This window comes from Halichoerus grypus, chromosome 3, assembly GCF_964656455.1.
Source record: "Halichoerus grypus chromosome 3, mHalGry1.hap1.1, whole genome shotgun sequence".
NCBI lineage: Eukaryota > Metazoa > Chordata > Mammalia > Carnivora > Phocidae > Halichoerus > Halichoerus grypus.
This window is the reverse complement of record NC_135714.1, coordinates 161,117,441-161,141,590: the sequence shown is the minus strand read 5'-3', so window position 1 is coordinate 161,141,590 and position 24,150 is coordinate 161,117,441. Positions and strand designations below refer to the sequence as shown.

The following is a 24,150-nucleotide window of genomic DNA, read 5'->3' as shown; positions in this document are numbered from 1 at the left end:
TTTCAGCTGATTGGATCAAGCCCACCCCTATTACTGAGAGTAATCTTTATATAAAGACAGCTGATTATTGGTGTTAATCACCTCTCCAAAGTGCCTTCACAGCCACATCTTCATTAGTGTTTGATTGAGTAAGTGGGTATGATAGTCTAGTCAAGTTGACACATAAAACTGACAAGCAGGTGACTGGGTATACAAATTGTGGAATACTACTCAACAATAAACAGAAACAAACTACTGATAGAAGTAACGGTATGGATAAATAAGTCTCCCAACACATTTTGTTCAACAAAAGAGGGCAGACGAAAAGACCCTGTAGGATTCTACTTATTTGAAATTCTAGAACAGTCAATAATGATCCACAGTGTCAGAATAGGTAAGTGCTTGCCTGATGCCAGTTAGACATTAGGGTGAGGATTCTGCCTGCAAAGGGAAACAAGAAAATTTGGGAGAGTGATGGAAATTATAACTGGACTGTGGTGGGGGCTACCCAGCTATATACATTTGTCAAAATTCATCGAAATTATGCACTTTTTAAAAGATTTTATTTATAAGTAATCTCTACACCCAATGTGGAGCTTGAAACTACAACTCTGAGGTCAAGAATCACTTGCTCCACTGACTGAGCCAGCCAGGCACCCCAAATTACACACTTTAAACGAGTGCATTTATGTACATAAATTATTTCTCAGTAAAGTTGATGTGTTAAAAAGGGGGGGAGGGAGCTGATTCCTGCACAGCAGAAGCTCCAATCAAGGTTCCAGAGAGATATGTCCAGTTCCTATAGCACTATTTTTGGAAAAGACTATCTTTTCCCTATTGAATTACCTTGGTACTTTTGTTGAAAAGCATTGAACCTTATATGTAGGTGAGAAGTTTCCTGGATGGGAGTGAAGGATAAAAATGCAATCAGATCAACTATACTTCATGAAAGAAAGAAAGAGAGAGAGAGAGAAAGAAAAAGAAAGAAAAAAAAGAGAAAGAAAGAAAGGAGAGAGAAAAAGAGGAAGGGAGAGGAGAGGGGAGAAAGGGCAGGAGAAGGAGAGGAGAGGGGAGGAGGAAGGAGAGGGGAAGGAAGGAGAGAAGAAGGGAGGGAGGGAAAGAAAAGAATTTAATCAGAGAGATCCCTAGTTATTTCTGACTTCAGAGATGTCACATGAGCGAGAGAGACGGGGATGTGGTCGCTGGAAAGCCTCCTCCTCTTCACTACCCCTACCCCGCCGAAACAAACATTTAAGAGCTGCCCTGTGCCCCATGAACGGCTGTTTGTTCAATGACTGGTCCTCATAAAGTGTGTCCCACGGTGTATTCCTCACCAGCTACCACAGCAGCCTCTCTGGTGACCAAACTCCTTCCCACCCCTTCTTGGCCATGGGAGAAATCATCCTTCTGGAAACAGGGCTCTTCTCTGGGGACCATAACCCTGGGGGACCGGCCCTCCTGGCCTTGGAAAGGGCCCACACCTAGAGGGTAGGGAAAGGGCAGGAAGGACGGCGACGAGCAGGAAAAGCCTTAAAGCGGCTTCCCATGGGGCGGCGAGGCAAGCCTAAGCTCGGCGGTCTCACCCAGTAGGCCTTGGTGAATCCCCAGTGGTCCTGAAGGTGCTGCTCACGGCTGGTCCCGGACCAGCGGCAAGCAACTTCACCTGGGAACCTGTTAGAAATGCAAATGACCTTGGCCCCACCCAGCCCTCCACCGCCCCGCGCCGCGGAGATGGGACCCGGCCCTGCGCTTTAACAAGCCGTCCAGGTGCGCCGAGGCAGGAAGACGAGGAAGGAATGGCAGAGCGGAATGGGGAAAGAAGGGCCTCTCCTTTAAGACTGAGTCGACGCCCCCGTGCTGCCCCTTCGCGAGCCCCCTAACAGCCTGCAGTGGGCGGCGGCGCTCAGGTGGGGCTGGGAGGAGGCCGGAGCGCGGGAGGCGGCGGCGGGCGGGCGAGAGGGCCCGGCCCAGGGGAGGGACGGCCGGGACCACGACGGCACCGACGGGGCTCCCAGAGCACCCGAAGGGCCCGCCGGGGCGGCTCCCATTCCCTCTCCAGCCCGGGCGACCTAAGCGTCGAGCGCCCCGCTCCGCTGGCCCCGGGACTGCGCCGCTGTACCCGCCGGGGGCTTGGACTCGGGGCGGCGGGGCGGGATGCGGGTGGCGGCGCTGGGCGCCGGGCGGGCGGGGGCGGCGGGCCCGGCCTCGGCTCACCGCGGGCGCCCGTTCCGCACAGCCGCGGGGACCCCGGCTCCCGCGCCCCGCGGCATGAACCTCAGCAGCACGAGCAGCGCGGCAGAGAAGGCGCCCAGGGCCACGCTCTGGGGTGAGTGAGGGCCCGGCGGCTCCCGAGACCGGGGGGGCGCGGGGAGCCCCTCGGGGAGCCCCTCCCCTGAGCCGGCCCGGCCCCCTCGCTCCTCTCCCTTCGCAGGCTGTGAGCTAAACCAAGAGAAACGGACTTGGACGGTCAAAGCCCAGAAGGAGGGGAAGCAGGACTGTAAGCTGTTGCTCAGTACGGTGGGTGCCTCCCCGCAGGAAGGGTGGTCGGATGCAGCCGGGAGGGACTTGGACAGCTGCGGAGGGCCAGGGGGCACTCTCTGGTCCCAGAAGGTGGAACAGGGTTGCCCTCCGCTGACGAGGTGGCCTGTCTCCAACCGCTCTCAGATTTGCTTGGGGGAGAAAGCCAAAGAAGAGATGAACCTCGTGGAAATCCTGCCCCCAGCCAGCCAGGAAGACAAGAAGACCAAGCCCATCACCATTGCCTCGCTTCAGGCGTCTGTGCTACCCATGGTGAGCCTTTCCCCGCAGGCTTAGGGAGACTGCCTGCCCTGGGGCGCTAGGAGGGCCTGCTCAGGCCTCACCCCCTGGGTGGGGATGGACAGACACCAAGGGGGGATACAGTCGTTCTGCAGTAGGGCAGTCCTGCCTGAGAGGCCGTATAGCCCATGACCGAGAGCCCTGGACTTCGGAGGCAGAGAGCCCTATTTCCATCCCAGCCCACCCTTTACGAGCTGTGTGACCTTGGGCAAGTTAACCGCTTTTCAAAATCACGTTTTTAAACCTTTTGATGCTGGTGACAGGACACCGTTGATGACTTCCATACTGATTGTGTATCCAGAAATTCTTTTTCTAATTATCTTGAGTTCTTTATGCAAATCATCGTTGTTAACGGCAGTTTTTGTGTCTTTTTTAATCCAACTACACGGTCTCGGACCTCCAGTATAATATTAAGTAAGATTATAACGGTAAATGTCCTTGTTTCATTCTTGATATATATGTATATTTTTATAGATTTGTTTATTTGAGAGAGAGAGAGCAAATGTGCATCAGCGTGGTGGAGAGGGAGACAGTCTTAAGCAGATTCCATGCTGAGCGGAGAGCTGGATCTCCTGACCCTGAGATCTTGACCTGAGCTGAAACCAAGAGTCGGCCGCTTCCCTGACTGAGCCACCCAGGAGTCACTATATGTATATTTTTAAAGGAATGCTTCTAATGTTTCTCCATTAAGTATGACATGTTTGGTAGACACCGTTTTTCAGGTCAAGGAAGTCCCCATCTAGTCCTGCTCTCCTTTTTAAAATTGGGATTTCTTCATTTTAATCATAAATGGTTAGCAAATGCTTTTCTATTCAGATAAGCATAGGTTCTTTCTTTAACCTGTTAATGTGGTAAGTTATATTAATAGAATACTATTCCGTCAACTTTGCATTCCTAAAATAAACATTATTTGATCATACTATAAATTTCTAGATTTGCTTTGCTAATATATTAAAACTTTTTTTAAAAAACTTATATGCTCATAAGTGAGGTTGACCCATAAACTCCTTATCTTATTTGGGTGTCAAGGCATACTGGCCTCATGAACAGGGGGATGGAGTGTTCTCTCCTTCTATGTGGTGGAACAGTGAAGGTAAGACCAATATCATCTGTCCCTGAAGACCTGGGAGACCCATCTGTAAAACTGTCCTTAAACTTTTTTTTTCCCTCTATGAGATCTCATTCATTGGCCAGGGTTTTAAAGACCATTTATACAAATGAAGACTCTGATACTTATTTCTGTAAACCCACTCTCTCTTTCTCTCTTGCTCCAGATCCTCTGTCCAGCTTAATGTATTTGATACCTAAGAGATAACCCATACTTAACAAATCCAAATCCAAACTCTTGATTTTTATCAATAATCTCTTCCCCCACCCCCAAACCTGATCCTCTCCCAGGATATAATTACTCTTCCAGTTAATCAGGACAAAAACCTCCTTCTCAAACACCGCGTATCACCAGCAAATCCTGTTGGCTCTACCTTCAAACATACACCAACCAGTCTGACCACCTCTCAGCACCTCCCTACTATACCCTGGTCCAGGTGACCATTACCTCTTGTTCAGTTTTATTGCAGGGCCTCCTACCTGGTCTACCTACCCTTTACCCTTGGTTCCTTATAGTCTATTCCAGGGTTCAACATACTCCAGAATTAAACCCAGCCCACTGCCTGTTTTTGTAAATAAAGTATTATTGAAACACAGCCACACGCCTTCATTTATGTATTATTCATGCCTATTTTCACTTGGTAACAGCAGAACTGAGTAGTCTCCGCAGAGACCATATGGTTCACAAGCCTAAAATATTTACCGAATATCTACAGAAAACTTTTCCCCAACTCCTGATCTATTCTATGCACAGCTGCCAGAAGGATCCTTTTAATTTCTTTTTAATATTTATTTAAGTAATCTCTACATCCAATGTGGAACTCAAACTAACAACCCCGAGATCAAGAGTTGCATGCTCTTCTGACTGAGCCAGCCAGGCGCCCCCAGAAGGATCCTTTTAAACAAAAGTCAGACCACATTGCTTCTCTACTAGAACACCTAGGTCAGTGGCTTTCCATTTCACTTCGAATGAAATCCAGGATCCTTTATGTTCTGGCCTGCAGAAACCTCTCTTAATCTCAACCTTTGCTACTCTCCCCTCCCTAACCCTGCTCAAACCACACTGGCTTTCTTGACTGTACCTTGAAAATTCCAAACATACCCCTTTCTAGGAGTCTTGCATTTAATGTTTCTGTGAGAAGGACACACTTGCCCCCAACTTCAATTCAACCTTTGCTCATATGTCCTCTCACTGAAGAAGTCTTCCCTGACCACAAACAGCACCCCCTCTTCCTACCCTTCAATAATCACTTTTTCCCCCATGGGACCCATCACTGGCTCAGTCTTCATTTGTGCTTTGTCTTTCTCCCCAGCCAGGATCTAAGCCTCAAGAGAGCAAGGACTCTGCCTGTTTCGTTTACTGCCTTCACCATAATGCCTATAGAATAGTGCCGGGTATATTGTGGAAACTCGGCATATAGTGAATGAGTGAGTAAGGAAGTGAACAAACTAGGTGGGACTGGTTTGATTTTAAACTATTGTCATTTATTTAGTAGTTTTGGGTCTCAGTGTTTCCATTTCTTTGAGTCGTTTTTTTATATCTGCTTTATTGAGATATAGTTTATATGCAATAAGATTCACGGTGTTGGAGCGCCTGGGTAGTACAGTCCTTAAGCGTCTGCCTTCGGCTCAGGTCATGATCCCAGGGTCCTGGGATCGAGCCCCGCATCGGGCTCCCTGCTCCGCGGGAAGCCTGCTTCTTCCTCTCCCACTCCCCCTGCTTGTGTTCCCTCTCTTGCTGTCTCTCTGTCAAACAAATAAATAAAAATCTTTAAAATATATATATATATATATATATAATATATATATATAAATATATAAACATTTATACATAAAATATATTTATATATTTATTTATGTATAGATATAAATATATAAAATATATATTTATAAATTTATATATTACTTATATATTATTATAATTAGTCTTTAAAATATATTTATTTATTTATTTATTTCAAGTATTTTCTCCTAGTACATGGCTTGCTTTTTCATAATAGTTTTTTTGAAGAGCACAAGTTTTTAATTTTTACAAAGTCCAATTTGACTTTTTTTCTCTTTTTTTTTAAATATTTTATTTATCTGTTTGAGAGAGAGAGAGAGAGAGAGCATGAGCAGCGGGGAGGGGCAGACAGAGAGGCAGGCTCCCCGCTGAGCAGGGAACCTGATGCTGGCTCAATCCCAGGACCCTGAGATCATGACCTGAGCCGAAGACAGCTGCTTAACCAACTGAGCCACCCAGGCGCCCCTGACATTTTTTTCTCTTATGGTTCATTTTTTTAGTGTCCTGAGAAATCATTGCCTAAACTGAGGTCACAAATGTTCTCTTCTAAGTTTACTTCTTGAAGTGCTATTGTTTTAGCTCTTATATTTAAGTCGATGATCCATTTCAAGATAATTTTTTTGCATGGTATAAAGTAAGGACAGTGAAACATTTTTTTCCAAGTTTCTATCCAGTGCTCTAGCACCACATTTTTTTTAAAAGACCATCCTTTCACTATATTTGTATTTGTTGGCATGTTTCCATAAATCAATTGCCCATATATGTATGCAGATATTTCTATATTGTTTCATTGATTGATTTTTTACCTTTACTTTCGTAACAGTGATTTGATTATTGTAGTTTTATAGTGAATCTTAAAATTAGTGTGATTCTTCCAACTTTGTTGGTCTTTTCCAAAAGTGTGTTGGTCCTGAGCATTTCCAGAGAAATTTCAAAATAGGCTTTCTTTAAAAATCAGTATTTTGGGATTTTGATGGAGGTTGTATTGAGTCTATAAACTGCTTTGAGGGGAATTGGCATCTTAACAATTTTGAGTCATTAGTAATTGAACATATGTTTCTCTATTTGTTTAAGTTTTTCACTTTTCACTCTAACATATGTCTTTAACTTAACTTTAACTTTTCCTACTAATATTTTATAGTTTTCAGGGAACTGGTCATATACATGCTTTGTAAAATCTACCCCAACATACTGCATGATTTTGGGTGCTTTTGAAAATGGTATTAACGTATTTATTGAAAGATAATTCATGTACCATAAGCTTTGCCTATTAAGGTAAAATCAGATGGTTTTTGGTAAATGAAAGGTGATGTAACCATCACAATCTAAGTTTAGAACATTCTCATCACCCCAAAAAGTAACCCCATACCTACTAGCAGTCACTCCCCATCCCCCAGACCTGCAGCACTAGGCAACTGTTAATCTATTTTCTGTCCCTCCAGATTGGCCTGTTCTGGGCAGTTTATATAAATCATAAAACGTGTGGTCTTTTGTGACTGCTTCTTTCACGTAGCATAATGTTTTTAAGGTTCATCGGTGTTATAGCATATAACAGTACTTTTTTTTATTGCCAAATGATATCCATTGTATGGACAATACCCCATTTCAGTTATCCACTCAGCAGTTTATGGAATTTGTTTTATTTCTACTTATTATGAATGCTGTTGTGAACATTCATGTACAAATTTTTATATGAGCACGTGTTTTCATTTCTCTCGAGCATATACCTGGGGGTGTAATTGCCAGGTCATATGGCAGCTTTACATATATAACATTTTGAGGAACTGCCAAATTGTTTCCTAAAGTAGTCACACCATTTTACAATCCCACCAACAGTGTGTGAGGATTTCCATTTTCCGACATCTTTCAATGCTTGTTATTGTCTGTAATTTTGATTACTCATTTTATTGGGTGTGAACTGGCAGTTCAGTGTGGTTCTTTTTTTTAAGGTTTTATTTATTTATTTATTTATTTATTTATTTATTTATTTGAGAGAGAGAGAGAGAGCAGGGGAAGGAGCAGAGGGAGAGGGACAAGCAGACTCCACACTGAGCATGGAGCCCAACATGGGGCTTGATCCCAGGACCCCAAAATCATAACCTGAGCTGAAATTAAGAGTCGAAGGATGCTTGACCTACTGAGCCACCCAGGTGCCCCCAATGTGGTTTTGATTTGCTTTACCTAATGACTTATGATGTTGAGCCTCTCTTCATGTTTTTATTGGTCATTTGTATATATTTTTTGGAGCATTGTCTATTCAGGTGTTTATTCATTTTTTAAAATTGCACTTGAGTTTGATATTTTAATATTTGTCTTCTTTAAATCGTATGAGTTTTCATATACTCTGCATACAAGCCCCTTGTCAGATGACTTGCAAATATTTTCTCCCATTTTCTGAGTTGTCTTCTCACTTCTTGATGCTATCATTTGCAGCACAGAAGTTTTTACTTTTGATGTAGTCCAGTTTATGTTTTGTTGCTTATCCTTCTAGTGTTGAATCTAAGAAACTGTCACCTAATCCAAGGTCATGAAAATTTGCTCCAATGTTTTCTTCTAGGAGGTTTATAGTTTTAGTCCTTATAGTTAAGTCTCTGATCCATTTTGAGTTCATTTTTGTATACAGTATAAAGTATGCAAATGGTGAGGCACCTGGGTGGCTCAGTCAGTTAAGTGTCCACTCCTGGTTTCAGCTCAGGTCATGATCTCACATTCATGGGATCAAGCCTGCATCCGGCTCTAGGCTCAGTGTGGAGTCTGGTTCATATTCTCAGATCCTCCCCCTCTGCCCCTCCGTGCTCGAACTTGCTCCTGCGTGCACTCTTGTGCTCTCTCTCAAATAAATAAATAAAATCTTTAAAAAAATGTTTTAAAAAATAAAACAAAATAAAATCTCTAAAAAGAAAAAAAGAAAGAGGGGCCCCTGGGTGACTCAGTTCAGCATCTGCTTTCCACTCAGGTCATGATCTCGGGGTCCCAGGATCGAGCCCTACTAGGGCTTCCTGCTCCACAGGGAGTCTCCTTCTCCTTCTCCCTCTGCCTGCCACTCCCCCTGCTTGTGCCTGCCCACCCTCTCGCTAGCTCTCACTGTCAAATAAATAAAATCTTAACAAAAAAAAAAAAGAAAGCAAAAGTATGCAAATGGTATTTTTAAATGTCATTTTATTGCTGTTCAGTAGCAGTGTAGTTATGTAATTGTTTTTGTATTATCTGACCTTGCTAAACTTGCATATAAGTCCTAGCACCTTTTTGTTGATTCCTTAGAATTTGTTATGGATTTATTCATGTTATCTATGAATAAAGTAGTTTAACTTCCTTCATTTCTTTTTCTTGCCTGCCTTCACTGATGAGGACCTCAAATATAATGCCGAATAAAAGTAGTAACAGCAGGTCTGTCCTTGCTTTTTTCCAGTCTTCTACCATTAAGACAGATGAAGGACTTTTGTAGATGTCCAAATGAGGGTGAGGATGTTCCCTTCTAATTTCCTGAGATATTTTGTCATGAATGGATGTTGAGTTTTGTCCAAGAATTCTTTTCTGCATCTGTTGAGGTTATTTTTTCCTTTATCCTGTTACGTGGCAAATTACATTTATTGATTTTTCAAATTTTATTTCTTTTAATGTTTTTAAATTTTAGGGTATGCTCCATGCCTAACATGAGGCTCGAACTCACACCCCCGAGATCAAGAGTGGCATGAGCCAGCAATACATAAAAGGACAATACATCATAATCGAATGGGACTTATCCCAAGAATGTACAGTTTTATATATTGCTGAATTCCATTTGCTAATATTTTATTAAGGATATTCATGTTGGGGTGCCTAGCTGGCTCATGCCACTCTTGATCTCAGGGTTGTGATTTTGAGCCCCATGTTGGGTATAGAGATTGCTTAAAATCTTAAAAAAAAAAAAAAAAAAAATATTTGTGTCTATATTTATGAGCAACATTGGACTGCTGTTTTCTTGTCATTTCTTGTTTCTGTCTGGTTTTAGTATTAGGGCAATGCTGGCCTCATAAAATGAATAGGAAGATACTCTTTTCTGTTTTCTGAAACAGTTCATGTAACTTTGGTATTTTTTTCTTAAATGTTTTGGTAGAACTCAAGTGTGAAGCAATCTGGTTAACTACAACTTAAATTTCTTTAATAGATTTAGGACAATTTGGGTTGTTTCTTCTTAAGAGAGCTTTATGTCTTTCAACAAATTTTTCCATTTTGTTCAAGTTGTCAAATTCATTGGCATAGAGTTGTCCATAATATTCCCTTCCTTTTCTGTAAACTCTGTAGTAAACTCTATTCTTTTGTTCCTGATAATGGTAATTTGTGTCTTCTCTCCCATTTCCTTGTACAGTCTGGTTACAGGTTTAATATTTTTATCCATCTTTTCAGGAACCCACTTTTGGTCTCAATTTTTCTCTATTGTTTACGCACTTTTGTATTTTATTGATCTCTGTTCTTTATTTCCTTTCTTCTGTCTATTTGGATTTTAATTTGCTCTTTTTCTAGTTTTTTAAAGCAGAATCTTACATTATTGATTTTTTTTTTTTTTTTTTTTTTAGACCTTTGGTCTTTTTCTGATACAAACATTTCATGCTATGATTTTCTTCTAAGCACCTTTCTGACTTCATCCCACAAATGTTGATAAGTACAGTTTTCATCTTCATTCCATTTAAATTATTTTATAGTTTTCTTTAGCCCCTGGGGTATTTAGAAATATGTATGTCTTTCTAAGATTCTCGCATTGATTTCTAATTCTGTCTCATTGTGGTCTGAGAAAATACTCTATATAATTTCAGTCCTGTGTTCTGACTTTTGTGACCCATAATATGGTCTAGTTTGGTGACTATTTCCTTAATGCTCAAAGAATGTGTGTTCTATGGTTGGATGTATTGTTTTATTACTGTCAGTTATATCAAGTTGGTTGGTAATTTTGTTGGAGTCTTCTGTATCCTTATTCATTTTCTGCTACTTGATCTGTTACTGAGAAAGGACTGTTGAAGACTTCAACAATAATCATGCTTTTGCCTATTTCTCCTATCAATTATCAGTTCTTACTTCATGTATTTTGAAGTTATTTTATTAGGCACGTATACGTCTAGGATTGCTATATCTTCTTGGTTAATTGATCCCTTTATTATGAAATGTCCCTCTTTATCTGGGGTAAATATTCTGAAGTCTACTTGGTCTGATTAATTTAGAACATCTAGCTCCCTTTTGGTTAGTGTTTGTGTGCTATATTTTTCCTATTTTTTTTATTTTGTCATTTTACTTTTAACTTCTGTATCTCTCTATAAAGTAGGTTCCCTTTAGATACTGTATAATTGAGTCTTCCTTATTTAGCCAATCTGGTCATCCCTGCCTTTTAATTAGAGTATTTGGATTGTTAATATTTAAAATAATTATCAACAAGGTTGGATTTTAACCTATTGTCTTGCTATTGGCTTTCCTATTTGTCCTATCTGTGTTCCTTTCTTTTTTTTCTGGCCGCCTTTTGGGTTAGCTAAGTGGTCTTTATGATTACATTTTCATCTCCACTGTTGGTTTCTTAGATATACCTCATCTCTATTATTTTTTTAGTGGTTGCTCTAGAATTTATAGATGCATCTTTATTTTTTTTTAAAGATTTTATTTATTTATTTAATTGACAGAGAGAGAGAGACAGAGAGAGAGGGAACACAAGCAGGGGGAGTGGGAGAGGGAGAAGCAGGCTTCCCGCGGAGCAGGGAGCCCGATGCGGGGCTCGATCCCAGGACTCTGGGATCATGACCTGAGCCGAAGGCAGTCGCTTAACCAACTGAGCCACCCAGGTGCCCCTATAGATGCATCTTTAAATTACAACAGTCTATATTCAAATAATATTATACCACTTCATGAATGATATGAGAATCTTGCTACAGTATACTTCATTTCCCATTTCCCATCCTTTGTGCTATTCTTGTAATAACTTTTATTTCCACATATGCTATAAATCCCACACTACATTGTTAATACTTTATTCACTACCCTGAGATCAAGACCTGAGCTGAGATCAAGAGTCAGATGCTTAACCGACTGAGCCACCCAGGCATCCCTTAAGTTTTTATTATTTTAGTAACCTGTACACCCAACATGGGGCTTGAACTCACAACCCCAAGATCAAAAGTTGTACACTCTTCCGATTGAACCAGCCAGGCACCCTAGACAATCTATATTTTAAAGAGATTAGAAATTAGAATAAAACGTTATGTTTACCATTTCTGGTACTCTTCATTCCTTTGTGTAGAACTCTAGGTTGACTTTTTTGCCTTCAACACTTAATAACATTGCTCCATTGACCTTCTAGCTTGCATAATTTGGAGAAATCTAGTATCCTTGTCTTCAATCCTCTTTATGCAATGTCTTTTTTTTCCCTCTGGCTGCATTAAGATTTTATCCTTATCACTGGTTTTGAACAATTTATAAAATGCCTTGAGGTTCATTGAACTTCTTAAATCTGTGGTTTCATTGTTTTCATCAAATTTAGAAATTTTGGGGCGCCTGGGTGGCTGAGTCATTAAGTGTCTGCCTTCGGCTCAGGTCGTGATCCCAGGGTCCTGGGATCAAGCCCCGCGTCGGCTCCCTGCTCAGCGGGGAGCCTGCTTCTCCCACTCCCCCTGTTTGTTTTCCCTCTCTCGCTGTGTCTCTCTCTGTCAAATAAATAAATAAAATCTTAAAAAAAAAATTTAGAAATTTTTTGGCCATTATTCTGCAAATATTTTTTTCTGCTCCCCACTTCTCTCTTGGGGAGTCCAATTACAAGTTTATTAATTGTGTTCAAACCTACCTATTTTGTCTCCCTGATCTATCAATTACCAAAATGATTTGTGTTAAAATTACCAATTATGATTGTGGATTTTCAGTGGATTCCTCTTATAATTTTATTATTTGCTTTATATATGTTTTTCAATTAAAATTTTTAGATAATTGTAGATTTACATATAGCTGTAAGAAATAATACAGAGAGATCCCTATATATTTGCCCAGTTTTCCCCAAGTAACATTTTGCAAAACGGTAATATAACATTGAAATGAGGATATTGACATTGATACAATCGAGCCATCTTGTTCAATACAATTTCATCACCTAAGTTCATATATTTAGCACCAACGGGGCAGGGAGACAACAGGGATCCTTCAAAATACCCTTTTATAACCACACCCACCTCCCTTCTGCCTCCTGTTCTATCCCTAACCTCTGGCAACCACCAACCTATTCTCCATTTCTAAAATTTTGTTCTAGAAATAGTATCATACATATGTAACTTTTTTGGAACAGGTTTTTTTTTTTTTCCTCAGCATAATCTCCTGGAGTTTCATCCAAAATGTTTTGTGTATTCTTTTTATTGCTGAGCAGTATTCCATGGTCTCACTGTACCACAGTTCAACCACTCAGTGTGGAAACACTGAGCTGATTCCACTTTGGGGCTGCTGTGAACATTTGCGTAAAAAATTTTATGTAAGTATAACTTTTCCTTTCTCTGGGATAAATTCCCAAGAGTACAATTGCTGGGTCATATGGTGGTTTCCTGCTTACTTTATTAAAATGCCAAAGTGTTTTCTAAAGTGGCTGTGCCGTTTACATTTTTACCAGTAGTGCATGGGTGATGCCTTCTTCTGCATCCTCACCAACATTTAATGTTGTCACTATTTCTGTTTTTAGCCATTCTAAAATGGGTGTCTCGATATCTCCTAGTGCTTTTAAGTTGCATTTCCCTAATGGCGAATGATGCTAAACGTCTTGTCATGTGTCTGTTTGCCATCTGTGTATTCAGTAAAATGTCTGTTCGTGTCTTTTGCCCATTTTTAACTTGGATTGTTTTGTTACTGTTGGGTTTTGCTAATTCTCTATAGATTCTAGACACTAGTCCTTTGTCAAGCCTATGGTTTGCAAATATTTTCTCCCCAGTCTGTGAGTTGTTTTTTTATCCCTTTCCAATGAACTTTTTTGGAATAAAAATTTTTAATTTTGTTGAGGCCCATCTTACCAGTTTTCCTTTTATGACTTTTGCTGTTAAGTCTAAGAACTCTTTGCCTGCTCCAAGGTCACAAAGACTTTCTATGTTTTTTTGTCCAAAAGTCTTATAGTTTCATGTTTTGCATTTAAGTCCACAATCTGTGTAGAGGTAACTGTGGTAGAAGTTGTGGGGTTTAGGTCAAGCTTCATCTCTTTGCCTCTGGACGTGCAGTTGCTCCGGCACATTCATTGAACAAGCTGTCCTCCTCCCTTTAACCAATCGTGCACCTTCGTCAATAATCAGTCGCACATGTCTGTGGGGGTCTATTTCTAGGTCTTCTGTTTTATTGATCTTTGTGTCTCTCCTTCCAATACCACACAGTCTTGACACTGTAGCTATAGTCTATGCATGTTTAGTCTACGTTGTTGGTGCATATGATTTACAGAATTATCTTCCTGGTAAACCAACGTAAGTTTTTCATCCCTAAAAATGCTTATTGAATTCAAGCTTACATCATCTGCTATTAATTTGTTTTCCAGTTTTCTCTTAATATCCATTTTCCTTTATTCTTTAGTAATGGAATTCATGACTTTTAGCTGGCCACAGGCTACTGAGAATAAGGCATGGCCATGAAGTTCTGGCCAATGGAATGTAAGCAGAAGTGGTAAAGTGTCCTTAAAGAGAGATCATGTGACCATTTTTATCCCTTCCTCCATCCTGCTGGCTGGAATATGGATGTGATGGCTAGAATGTGAGCAGCCATCCTGGACCGGAAGGTGGAAGCCATATATTAAAGATGGCGGAGTAACACAATAGGAAGAGGCTGCATCCCTGATGATTGAAGAGCAGTATACCCACAGCTGACTGCTTATATCCAGATTGAGTTTATGTGACAAAGAAACAAGCTTCTATGTTGTATAAGCCACTGGCATTGAGTTTTCTGCTGCTTGTTACCAAACCTAATCCTAACAAATACAACTAGCTTCATTTTTGTTTTAAATAGTTATGTTTGCAGTAACAGAGACCCAACTACAGGGACTCAAACACATTCAAGATTCATTTCTGTCTTGGATAGAAGACATCCAGAGATAGGCAGTACAAGGCTGGTAAGATGGCTCGATGGTCACCAAAGACCCGGGCTTCTCTTCTCTTCTCTTCTCTCCTTGGTTCAAAACTTCCATCCTCAAGATCATCTTATAGTCCAAGAAGACTGCTGCAGCTCCACCTCTCACTTCTGCATTTAGGGTAATAGGCGAGAAGAAACAGGGGGAGACCAAAGGGGGTTTCTCAGTTCTCTGTCTACCTCTTAAGGAGTCTTCACACAAGCACCACCCACCAAATTCTGCTTGCAACTCATTGGTCCAGAAATTAGTAACATGATCACAGCCAACTACACAGGAAACTGAGGAATACAGTCTTTGGTGGGTACAGTATTTGAATAGTATCAGGACACTGCTATGATGGAAAAAGGGAAGAATGGATATTGCAGTAGCCTTGAGAAGCTTCTGCCACACCTGCTAGGTATGCTTCCATATCTTTTCTTCAACATTTCTATGTGCTTATGTTTTAGGCATGTATCTTAGAAGCAGTAAATAGCTACATTTTATGTTCGTCTATCTGGCCAATATAGTCTGTTTATGTTTACTGTGATGCTAATATACTTGGATTTATTTGTAATATGTACTTTGTGATTTTATATTCCTTGCTTTTTCATGTTTTGTTTTTCTTTTTTCTCCTTTTTCTGTCTTTTATTAGATTAAGGTTTCTTTTCCCCTTTTCTATTGATTTGGAAGCTGTTGAATCTCATTCTGATTTTTATTAGTTCTTAATTTTTTAACAATCATGCATGATTAGTCTAAAATTAATATTTTATTCCTCCCCCCAAACAATCAAGGAAGATTTTCTACTTACCCTCTTCTTAACTTACCTGTTATCATGCAGTGTCTTAGCTTCAGCTTGTTTTAAACCCACTCAATACTAGTCAATACTAGTATGATTTTGTTTTACAGTAATGCTTGCTTGGATTTTTCTTTGTTGACCAAGTTGCTTGCTCACCACTGCTGCTTGTATCCACTTCTTCCTTTTCCATGTAATTGTCCTCTTTTTTAAAAAAATTTCTTTAAATTCAATTTAGTTAACATATAGTGTAGTCTTAGTTTCAGGGATAGAATTTAGTGATTCATCACTTGTATATAACAAGTGCTCATCACATCACGTGCCCTCCTTAAGGCCCATCACCCAGTTACTGCATGCCCCCACGCCCGTTCCCTCCAGCCATCCTCGGTTTCCTGGAGTTAAGAGTCTCTTATGGTTTGCCTCCCTCTCTGTTTTTATCTCATTTTTCCTTCCCTTCCCCTTTGTTCATGTTTTGTTTCTCAAGTTCCACATATGCATGAAATCATATGGTATTTGTCTTCCTCTGATGGACTTACTTCACTTAGCATAATACCCTCTAGTTCCATCCACGTTGTTGCAAATGGCAAGATTTCATGCTTTTTGATGGCTGAGTAATATTCGTGTGTGTGTGTGTGTGTGTGTGTGTACCACCTCTTCTTTTTGTTTTTTAAATTTAAATTCAATTAACATATATTATTTGTTTCAGGGGTACGGGTCTGTGATTCATCAGTCTTACACAACACCCAGTGCTCATTACAACACATACCCTCCCCATTGTCCATCACCCAGTTATCCCATCCCCCCACCCCTCTCCCCTCCAGCAACCCTCAGTTTGTTTCCTAAGATTGTGGGTCTCTTACGGTTTGTCTCCCTCTCTATACCACCTCTTCTTTATCCATTCATCTGTCAATGGACATATGGGCTCCTTCCATATTTTGGCAATTGTGGACATTGCTGCTATAAACATTGGGGTGCATGTGCCCCTTCAGATCACTATGTTTGTATCCTTTGGATAAATACCTAGTAGTGCAATTGCTGGGTCATAGGGTACCTCCATACTGTCTTTAAGGAATAGGAGGAAACTCCATGCTATTTTCCAGAGTGGCTGCACCAGTAATTGTCATCTTTTTGACACCTCATTGAGTAGGTCTGGGAGTAGTGAACTTACTTGGGCTTTGCCTGGAAATATCTTTATTTTACCCTCATTCCTTCATGATAGTTTGGCTGTGTATAATTCTACATAGAGAGGTAGTTTCCCTCAAAATTTTGAAGATGTCATTCTATTTTTCTGGTTTTTGACGTTGCTGTCAAAACCTTCAGTCTGTCTGGTTATTGTTCCTTTTTTGGAAATCTGTCTTTCCTCTCTGGTTTCTTTTAAGATAACCTCTTTGTTTTTGCTAGCCACCATTTCACTATGGGATGTTCAGGTGTACATTTATTTTTATTTATCTATTCAGAACTTAGGTTTCCTGGATGTGAGGATCTGTGTCCTTGATGGTTTCTAGAAGCTCTTGGTTATCACTTGGCGTATTGACTCCATTGCTTCTAGTCCCTTATTGTGATGAGATGCGTGTTGGATCTGCTCATTCTGTCCTCCATACCTCTCAGCTTCTCTTTCATATTTTGTTCATCTGTCTCTCTGTGCTGAGTACCAGGCAGTTTCTTCACAGCATGATTCCAGTTTCCTGATCCTTGTTTTAGCTGGCTTATTCTGCTTTTTTAACCCTTTGTTCAGTCTAGAAGCTGCATTTGGTTCTTTTTATTTCTCCTAATACCTGTTCTTACAGTTCTGATTCCTACTTTTGTTTATTTGATTTTCATCAATCTAATTTCACAGTTGTTTAGATTGTTATTCTTTTATCTCAGGTTCTTGCTTGTGCTGGTCTGTGGTCATTTTGTTTCCTTCTGCTCACTCTAGCAGGATTGTGTCTTGTGTGTTTTTTGTGATTTTTAGATGAGGAGCTGTCTTCAGGGTCTTGTTTTTTTCTCTGAAAGAATTCCATGTGAAAAAAATTGACAGTGTCCCAAGAGAACAGTTTTGTGTTTGTGTCTGCCATTTGCCCAGGAATGTCACCAGTCTGGGATTTTATACAAGTTTCTGGACTTGGCAGTACTCACCAAGTGAATTCAAACTTTGTGTGGGTGAGAGGTACAGCCATGGGTTTTTGGGTTCTCACAGGAGACTTATTTGTCCCCCTTGCATTTCCTTCCTTCAGTAGTGGGGGGAGGGGGAGTTCCTAGTAGGTGGGTTTGGAATTCTGCAGTCCCCTAGCCTCTCCCTGACCCTGGAGCTTTTTACTGAGGTGCAACCCTTAGAGGGTCCTAGCCTCCATTCAGCGGGCTCCGTGACAGTGTTCCTCTTTTGAACGCAGGCCCTGTCTCCTGTCCCCTGTCCATGAGTGTGTGTTAAAACCTAAGGCCACGGGATGCCTGGGTGGCTCAGTTGGTTAAGCGTCTGCCTTGGGCTCAGGTCATGATCCCAGGGTCCTGGGATCAAGTCCCACATCGGGCTCCTTGTTCAGTGGGGACCTGCTTCTCCCTCTGCCTGGCTCGCTCTCTCTCTCTCTCTCTCTCTCTCTCTCTGGCAAATAAATAAATAAGATCTTAATAAACTCAAGGCCAGAGCTGTTTTCAGGCACATCTCCCCCTCAGCTGCTTATGGCACCTGTGCTTGCCATGCCGCCCCTTCGTTTCTGGTGCATGGGACCTCTTCTGTCTTACTATTCAGCCATGCAGTGAAAACATTGGAGTATATTTTATCCAGCATTTCTGGGTGTTGATGGCTGCAGAGTTTCAGTTTTCGCTTATCTCCTTCCTGTCTGAGCCCAAAACTCTAAATTAATCTCCCTACGCCTCAGTTCTCTCCTCTGTAAAGACAAGGCACCTCCATCATGGGATTGTCATGAGGGGTTCGATGAATAAAGCCGGTAAAATGCTTAACATAGGGCCTGGCACACGGTAGGCAGTCAATAAATGGGAGTATCATCATTGATACTCCAGAAAATTTGGAAAGTTTGGAGAAGTATAAGGAAAGGAAATATCTTACTGTCCACTGAAAATTATGGTTCACACTTAAGAGAAGTCTAACTTTATTCATATGTATATCCACACACTACTGGTACTGTACATACCACTTTGCGTCTGCTTTTCTCCTTTGACTCATGTCTTATTCGAGTGGGCCGCCATAACAAAATACCATAGAGTGAGGGGCATTTATTTTGTCACAGTTCTGAACGTCTGAGACCAGGGTGCCAGCAAGGTCGGATATGGGGAGGGACCCTCTTCCTGGCTTGCAGATGGCCGCTTGCTCTCTCGGTCCTCACACGGCAGAGAGACAGAGACAGAGGGAAGCCTCTGGCCTCCTTTACAAGTGCACTCATCCCATCATGAGGGCCCAGCTCTCATGACCTCATCTAATCCTAATTGCCTCTCAAAGGCCCCACCTCCGGATATCCTCACACTGGAGGTTAGGGCTTCACATAAGAATTTGGGGGATAGGGGCGCCCGGGTGGCTCAGTCGTTAAGCGTCTGCCTTCGGCTCAGGTCATGATCCCAGGGTCCTGGGATCGAGCCCCACCTCGGGCTCCCTGCTCAGCGGGAAGCCTGCTTCTCCCTCTCTCACTTCCCCCTGCTTGTGTTCCCTCTCTCACTGTGTCTCTCTCTGTCAAATAAATAAAATTAAAAAAAAAAAAAAAAAGAATTTGGGGGATATAGTTCAGTCGGTGGCAATCACACTTCTCTACTGAACAGCTGCCCCTCAGCTTGGAAGCCTGTCTGGGATCTTTAACAGGAGCGGGGTTATCAGATTCACATTCTTCTCCGACAGAATCCACCTCAACAGGAAGGGGCTGATGACACAGTGAGGCCCAGAGAACCTGAAGTGTGTGTAGTTGGGGTTTGGGGAATCAATTCTGAGTGTTTCTGCCAGAGAGCAGCCCCCAGGCAGCCTCCAGGGGTGAGTGAGCCCATCTTCTCTGCTCCTGCCCCTGCATCCTTCCCCCTGCAGGTCGTCCTGATGGGACTGGAGCTTTCTCCTCCAGTCACTTTCCAGCTCCGGGCTGGCTCTGGACCTGTGTTCCTCAGTGGCCAGGAACTTTACGGTAAGTCAGAGCTTGGACCTGGGGAAGGTCTCAGAGTGCAGTGCCTAGCACAGGGCCAAAGGGGGAACCGGCACTCCAAAGCTGGAGGGATTCTTGAGTTATTAGCGAAAATCCCCAAAGGCAACGTGATTGCCAGTAGTCTGGACTGGAAGTCCTCCTTTACCTCCCTGCCTCTGTGGGCCTCAGTCCCCTTGCCTGTAACACCAGGGTGGGGGTATACTTGGTTTCATCTCCAAAGAGCAGTTGGGAGGAATAAACGGGATATTCAGGAAAAAACAGTTTGCGGGGTGCCTCGTACTACCCGCACTGAGAATGTTAGCTGCTGTGAGGCGCGTCGCTGGAGGGGCAGTACGGACCCCAGCAAGCCGCTGTGCCGCCGACTCTCTGCCTAGCCTCCTCTGTGCGGTTGTCCCTCTTTCATCAGGGCACTGTCCTACCCCAAGACGCTGGCAGGCTCTACTTCCCTTAGGATGAGGTCTGCATTCCTTAGCTGCTCCCTTCGCTGGCACCCTCCGCCCACCCTCCCCTCCTCTGACTCCTTCCCAGCCAGAGCCACAGCGGGCCACTTCCCCTGCCCTCCCCTGCCACCCCGGCTCTCCGGGGTTCCGGACCCCTCACCCCACCCGAGCCTCCACTTTGTCAGAGAGGCCAGAAAGGGTCTAGAGGAGGTGGCAGGTGCTGGCTTCCCCAGGGCAGCTCTGACGGCAAGACCCATGGCGGGACGGGAGCCAGGCAGGGACCCAGAGCTCCGCGGCCCTGCCCCCTTCCATGCGCCGCAGACACTGCAGACCCGTCCTGGGAGGAAGAGGAGGAGGAGGAGGAGGAAGAGGAGGAGGAGGAGGAAGAGGAAGGTGACAGCGGTGAGGTTGACGACGACGATGACGATGACGACGTAGATGTGTCCCTAGAGGAGGAGACCCCTCTTAAACAAGTCAAGAGGCTGGCGTCCCAGAAGCAGACAAGCGTTGCCAAGGTGAGGGCAGGGACCCCCAGAGGCTCCTCAGAAGCCTGGGCCAGGCCTGCCGCGTGCTGGGTGCCTGAGTGTGCCAAAGCCTGGGCAGGGCCCTAACCCGCCCCATACCGCTTGTGTTTGGTTCCCAGAAAAAAAAGGTGGAAAAGGAAGAGGAGGCCGTGAGGTAACTCTTTCCCTCTATTAACTAGGCCGCGATCTTGTAGCGGGGGTATGTGGGGCTAGGAAGGGCCTGGCGTGTGTGCACACGGGTAGGAGCCTACTGCCACAGCCTCTGGGGAAAGCATTAAGGTATTCTTTTGACCTAATTCCACTTACGGCAATTCCTTCCAAAGGATCCCATCCAAAATATGGGTAAAATGATAGGCACTGAGATACGCATTATTCAAGTAATAGTAAAAAATGGAAGCATTCCAAATGTTGACCAATGTAGTATTTGATTAAGCCATGTCACATTTTCCCAATGGAATGTGACCTATGAAGAATATAGCATCCTGGAAAGTGTTTATTGAATTTTTAAAAAACAGGATATTAAGTCATTTTCATGTTATTTCACATGTTTTTAGAAGAAAACAAAGCAAAAAGCCCTGAAAGGAAACACACCAAAATGTTAATACTGGTGGGGAAATAAAGAAAATAAGTAATTTAATCTCTATTTGCTATATATTGTGCAACATAGTTAAACATTACTTTTATAATGAAAAAGACCCATTTGTGATAAATAAAAGAAAGCAGATGGAAGCCTGAGAAGAAAAAACATCTTGTTTAAAATAAGAGTCAGAGTGGTTCCCGGTAGGTGACAGGTGGAGAGGTGAATTCGGCAGCTTCCAATTCTCCAGGTCACAGCCCCCTGCTTTCAGTGTGGGCACTAAGAGGGTCTGGGCTACTGGTGTCAGGCTGAGCACACTCTTCTTCCCACCCACATCCCCTCTCCTTGCCCCACCCCACCCAACTCCAGACCCAGGCTTAAAGACAAGAGTCCTGTGAAAAAGGTGAGTACCAGAAGAAAGGGCTGGTCCTGCTGGGGGGTGGGGGGGGGAGGGGGAGGGACAGAGGGAGGGAGTGGGACACTGGCGCCCTCCCTTCTCTCCATAGGCCAAACCCACACTCAAACCTAAAAAGCCGGGATTCAAGAAATGAGGAGCCAGGAGTGGCCTGGCTGCAGGGACTGCGGGAGAGCCAGCTAGAGCACATGCAGGGTGGCCTTCCTCAGCGCGTTCCCCAGGTTCCCCCCACCCAGCCTCTCTCCACCTGAGTCTGAATGGGATGGAGCTGTTGGGGGCGACACAAGAGGCCCTCACCCCCAACTCTCGAGTTTCAGCAGGACCTGGAGGGAAAAGCTCCAACCTCGGGGCCACAATAAAGTTTGCTTTGTCAGGACCTTGTTTCTGCCATCTGTTCCCAGGGGCCGGCCTTCTTGCTGGCTGCAGTGAGCCTGTGTGCCCGGCAGAGGGCGGCCGCGCGCCAGCTGGGTTCTGCTCTGCTCTTTTACCTCCCCTTACCTCCCTCTCTTGTCCTCAAACTCTCACCCACTCCCACTCCCACCCACCACCCCCCCCCCCCCCAGCTTCAGGGAAAAAACCAAGTGTCTCAACCCCTTGCCCAGCTTCAACTTTCTGCCCCTGGCCTGAGGGAGGGAGCTCCAGCTGGTGTGAGTCTTCCTGTGTCCACACTACCTTGTGGCTGGACCATTTGCCACGTGCTGAACCAAGGGGTGAGAGATGCCCACCCTGCCAGGAAGAGCCTTGGCCCGTCAGACTAGCCTGAGGATCTTCTCTCCTGGCCCTAATCACGTCTGTCTGTTGTCAAATACACAGGACGTCTGTTGGAACCCCGGAGGTGGATGCTAGTTGTGTGCTCCCAGGCTTGCCTCCTGTTCAGGGTGAGCTCCTGCTCATTTGTGTGCAGATCTGTGTCAGGCAAGAGCCCGGAGGCCTGGACCTTCAAGGACACCCTCCCAGGCAGGGCACATGAGGCAGGCTTTACAGAGGCTCTAGAGGGTCTCTTACAGGAGGTGGACAGGTAAACACTCTTAACTCCCCTGTGAGGCATCCCCCAGGACAGTTCCCGGAGCCACGGAACAGGGCTCCCCAGGGTGTTCGGGTGAGGCGAGGGGGGACTGGCAAGGGGGTGAATGACCTGGAGCCTGGGTCACCCATGGTGACACACAGATGGCCCCCCACTTGGGCTTATACTTGCAGGGCCTCTGCTGGGCTTCTCCCTGGCCCTCCCCCACACCTCCACCGGCCAAACCTAAAGTGGGCCAATGGGGAGATGGCCCTGCCTCTCTCCAGGATCCGGAGGCAGGGTCCCAGAAGGTGGGAGGTCCGAATGCCTGCATGGGAAGGTCAGCAAGCAGGCTTTTGTGTCCGTGTTCAGCCTCCAGTTCTCTTGAAGCCAGGAGAGACGGAGGAGGGTAGGGCTAGCGCTCTTGCTGCTTGCTCTCTTCACCCCATAGGACAGGTGTGGGCATCGCCCCACCCTCCAACAAATGAGAATGAGCCACTGACCCCGGGTCACCCGGACAGCAGTTCACATCTGGCTCCAGGTGGGCAGCAGGCTTCATGCCACAGTGACACAGGGTGGGACAAATTCTTCACCTTCAAGTCCCCTCCAGCCTCGTGGAAACAAAAGCCAACAACAAAATGTCAGTTACTGTCCCGTGCTTTGCAGGATGTGAAACAGGCTAAGTTCCAGGCTGGAGAAGTACTGTTGGGAGATCAGAGGAAGCCCCTCAAAGGAGAGGAGTGACAAGAAGGGGGTGGCAGGCCCCAGGAGTAGCCGGCAGAAGGACACTTGTAGGAGCAGGGGCCAAGAATGCAAAGGGCCTGAGGCAGAGCAAGCTTGGGGGTCTGAACAAAAGAAGATTGCCATGATTGCAGGAAGAACGTGCTGGGCGTGCTGGGCTATGGGTGCAGCCGGGAGGGCCTCCCGGGACTCACTCCCGTTAAGCCCGGCTTCTCAGACCCGGAAGATAAGGCACAGAGAGGTGAAACAACTTGCCCCCAAGGCCACAGAGCTAGTGGAGGAACCAGGGTTCCTGCCAGGTAGTGTGGCCCCCAGCTCTTTAACCACTCCGGATGGGAGGGGGGAGAGCCCCGCAGCAGAGCGCTAGGAAGTCTCATGAACTGAAAGCAGTCGTTAGAATGCAGGCCGGGAGTTACACTGGGCAGCCCCCAGCCACACAGGGACTTCTTCCCTCCGCCGCCGCCTCGCCCCAGGCCAACGCCCCAGCAGCCTGGCTGCACCCGGGGTCTGCACAGAAGGGCCGGCGACAGCTACACCGCCGACTTGGCCTCCGAGTGCTGGCAGGCAGTAGGGACCGAGCGGCAAAGATGAAGGGCTCCCCAGCCTGGACCCGTCCAGGTGCCTTTTGCCCTACCCCAGCCCCAGCACCAGCCCTTCTGTTTTTCAACAGGAAAAGGGTGAGCCGGGTCGAAGCAGGTGGTGACAAGTGGCAGGTCTGCAGGTGGGCCCTGCGGGCTCTGTGTCTGCACCAGCTGGGCTGTTAGAAGGAGCAGGCGTGAG

At 44.5% G+C, this 24,150-nt stretch overlaps 1 protein-coding gene across 1 annotated transcript; it reads left to right on the top strand.

Annotated features, from left to right (window-relative positions):
- Positions 1–1,725: 1,725 nt before the first annotated feature.
- NPM2 (nucleophosmin/nucleoplasmin 2) lies at positions 1,726–21,968 on the top strand. The gene is made up of 9 exons (XM_036075198.2): positions 1,726–1,886; positions 2,216–2,305; positions 2,411–2,496; positions 2,644–2,769; positions 19,559–19,652; positions 20,432–20,625; positions 20,754–20,788; positions 21,581–21,614; positions 21,718–21,968. The coding sequence occupies exons 2-9, from the start codon at positions 2,248–2,250 to the stop codon at positions 21,760–21,762; spliced, it is 672 nt and encodes a 223-aa protein (XP_035931091.2). The 5' UTR covers positions 1,726–1,886; positions 2,216–2,247; the 3' UTR covers positions 21,763–21,968.
- Positions 21,969–24,150: the final 2,182 nt, after the last annotated feature.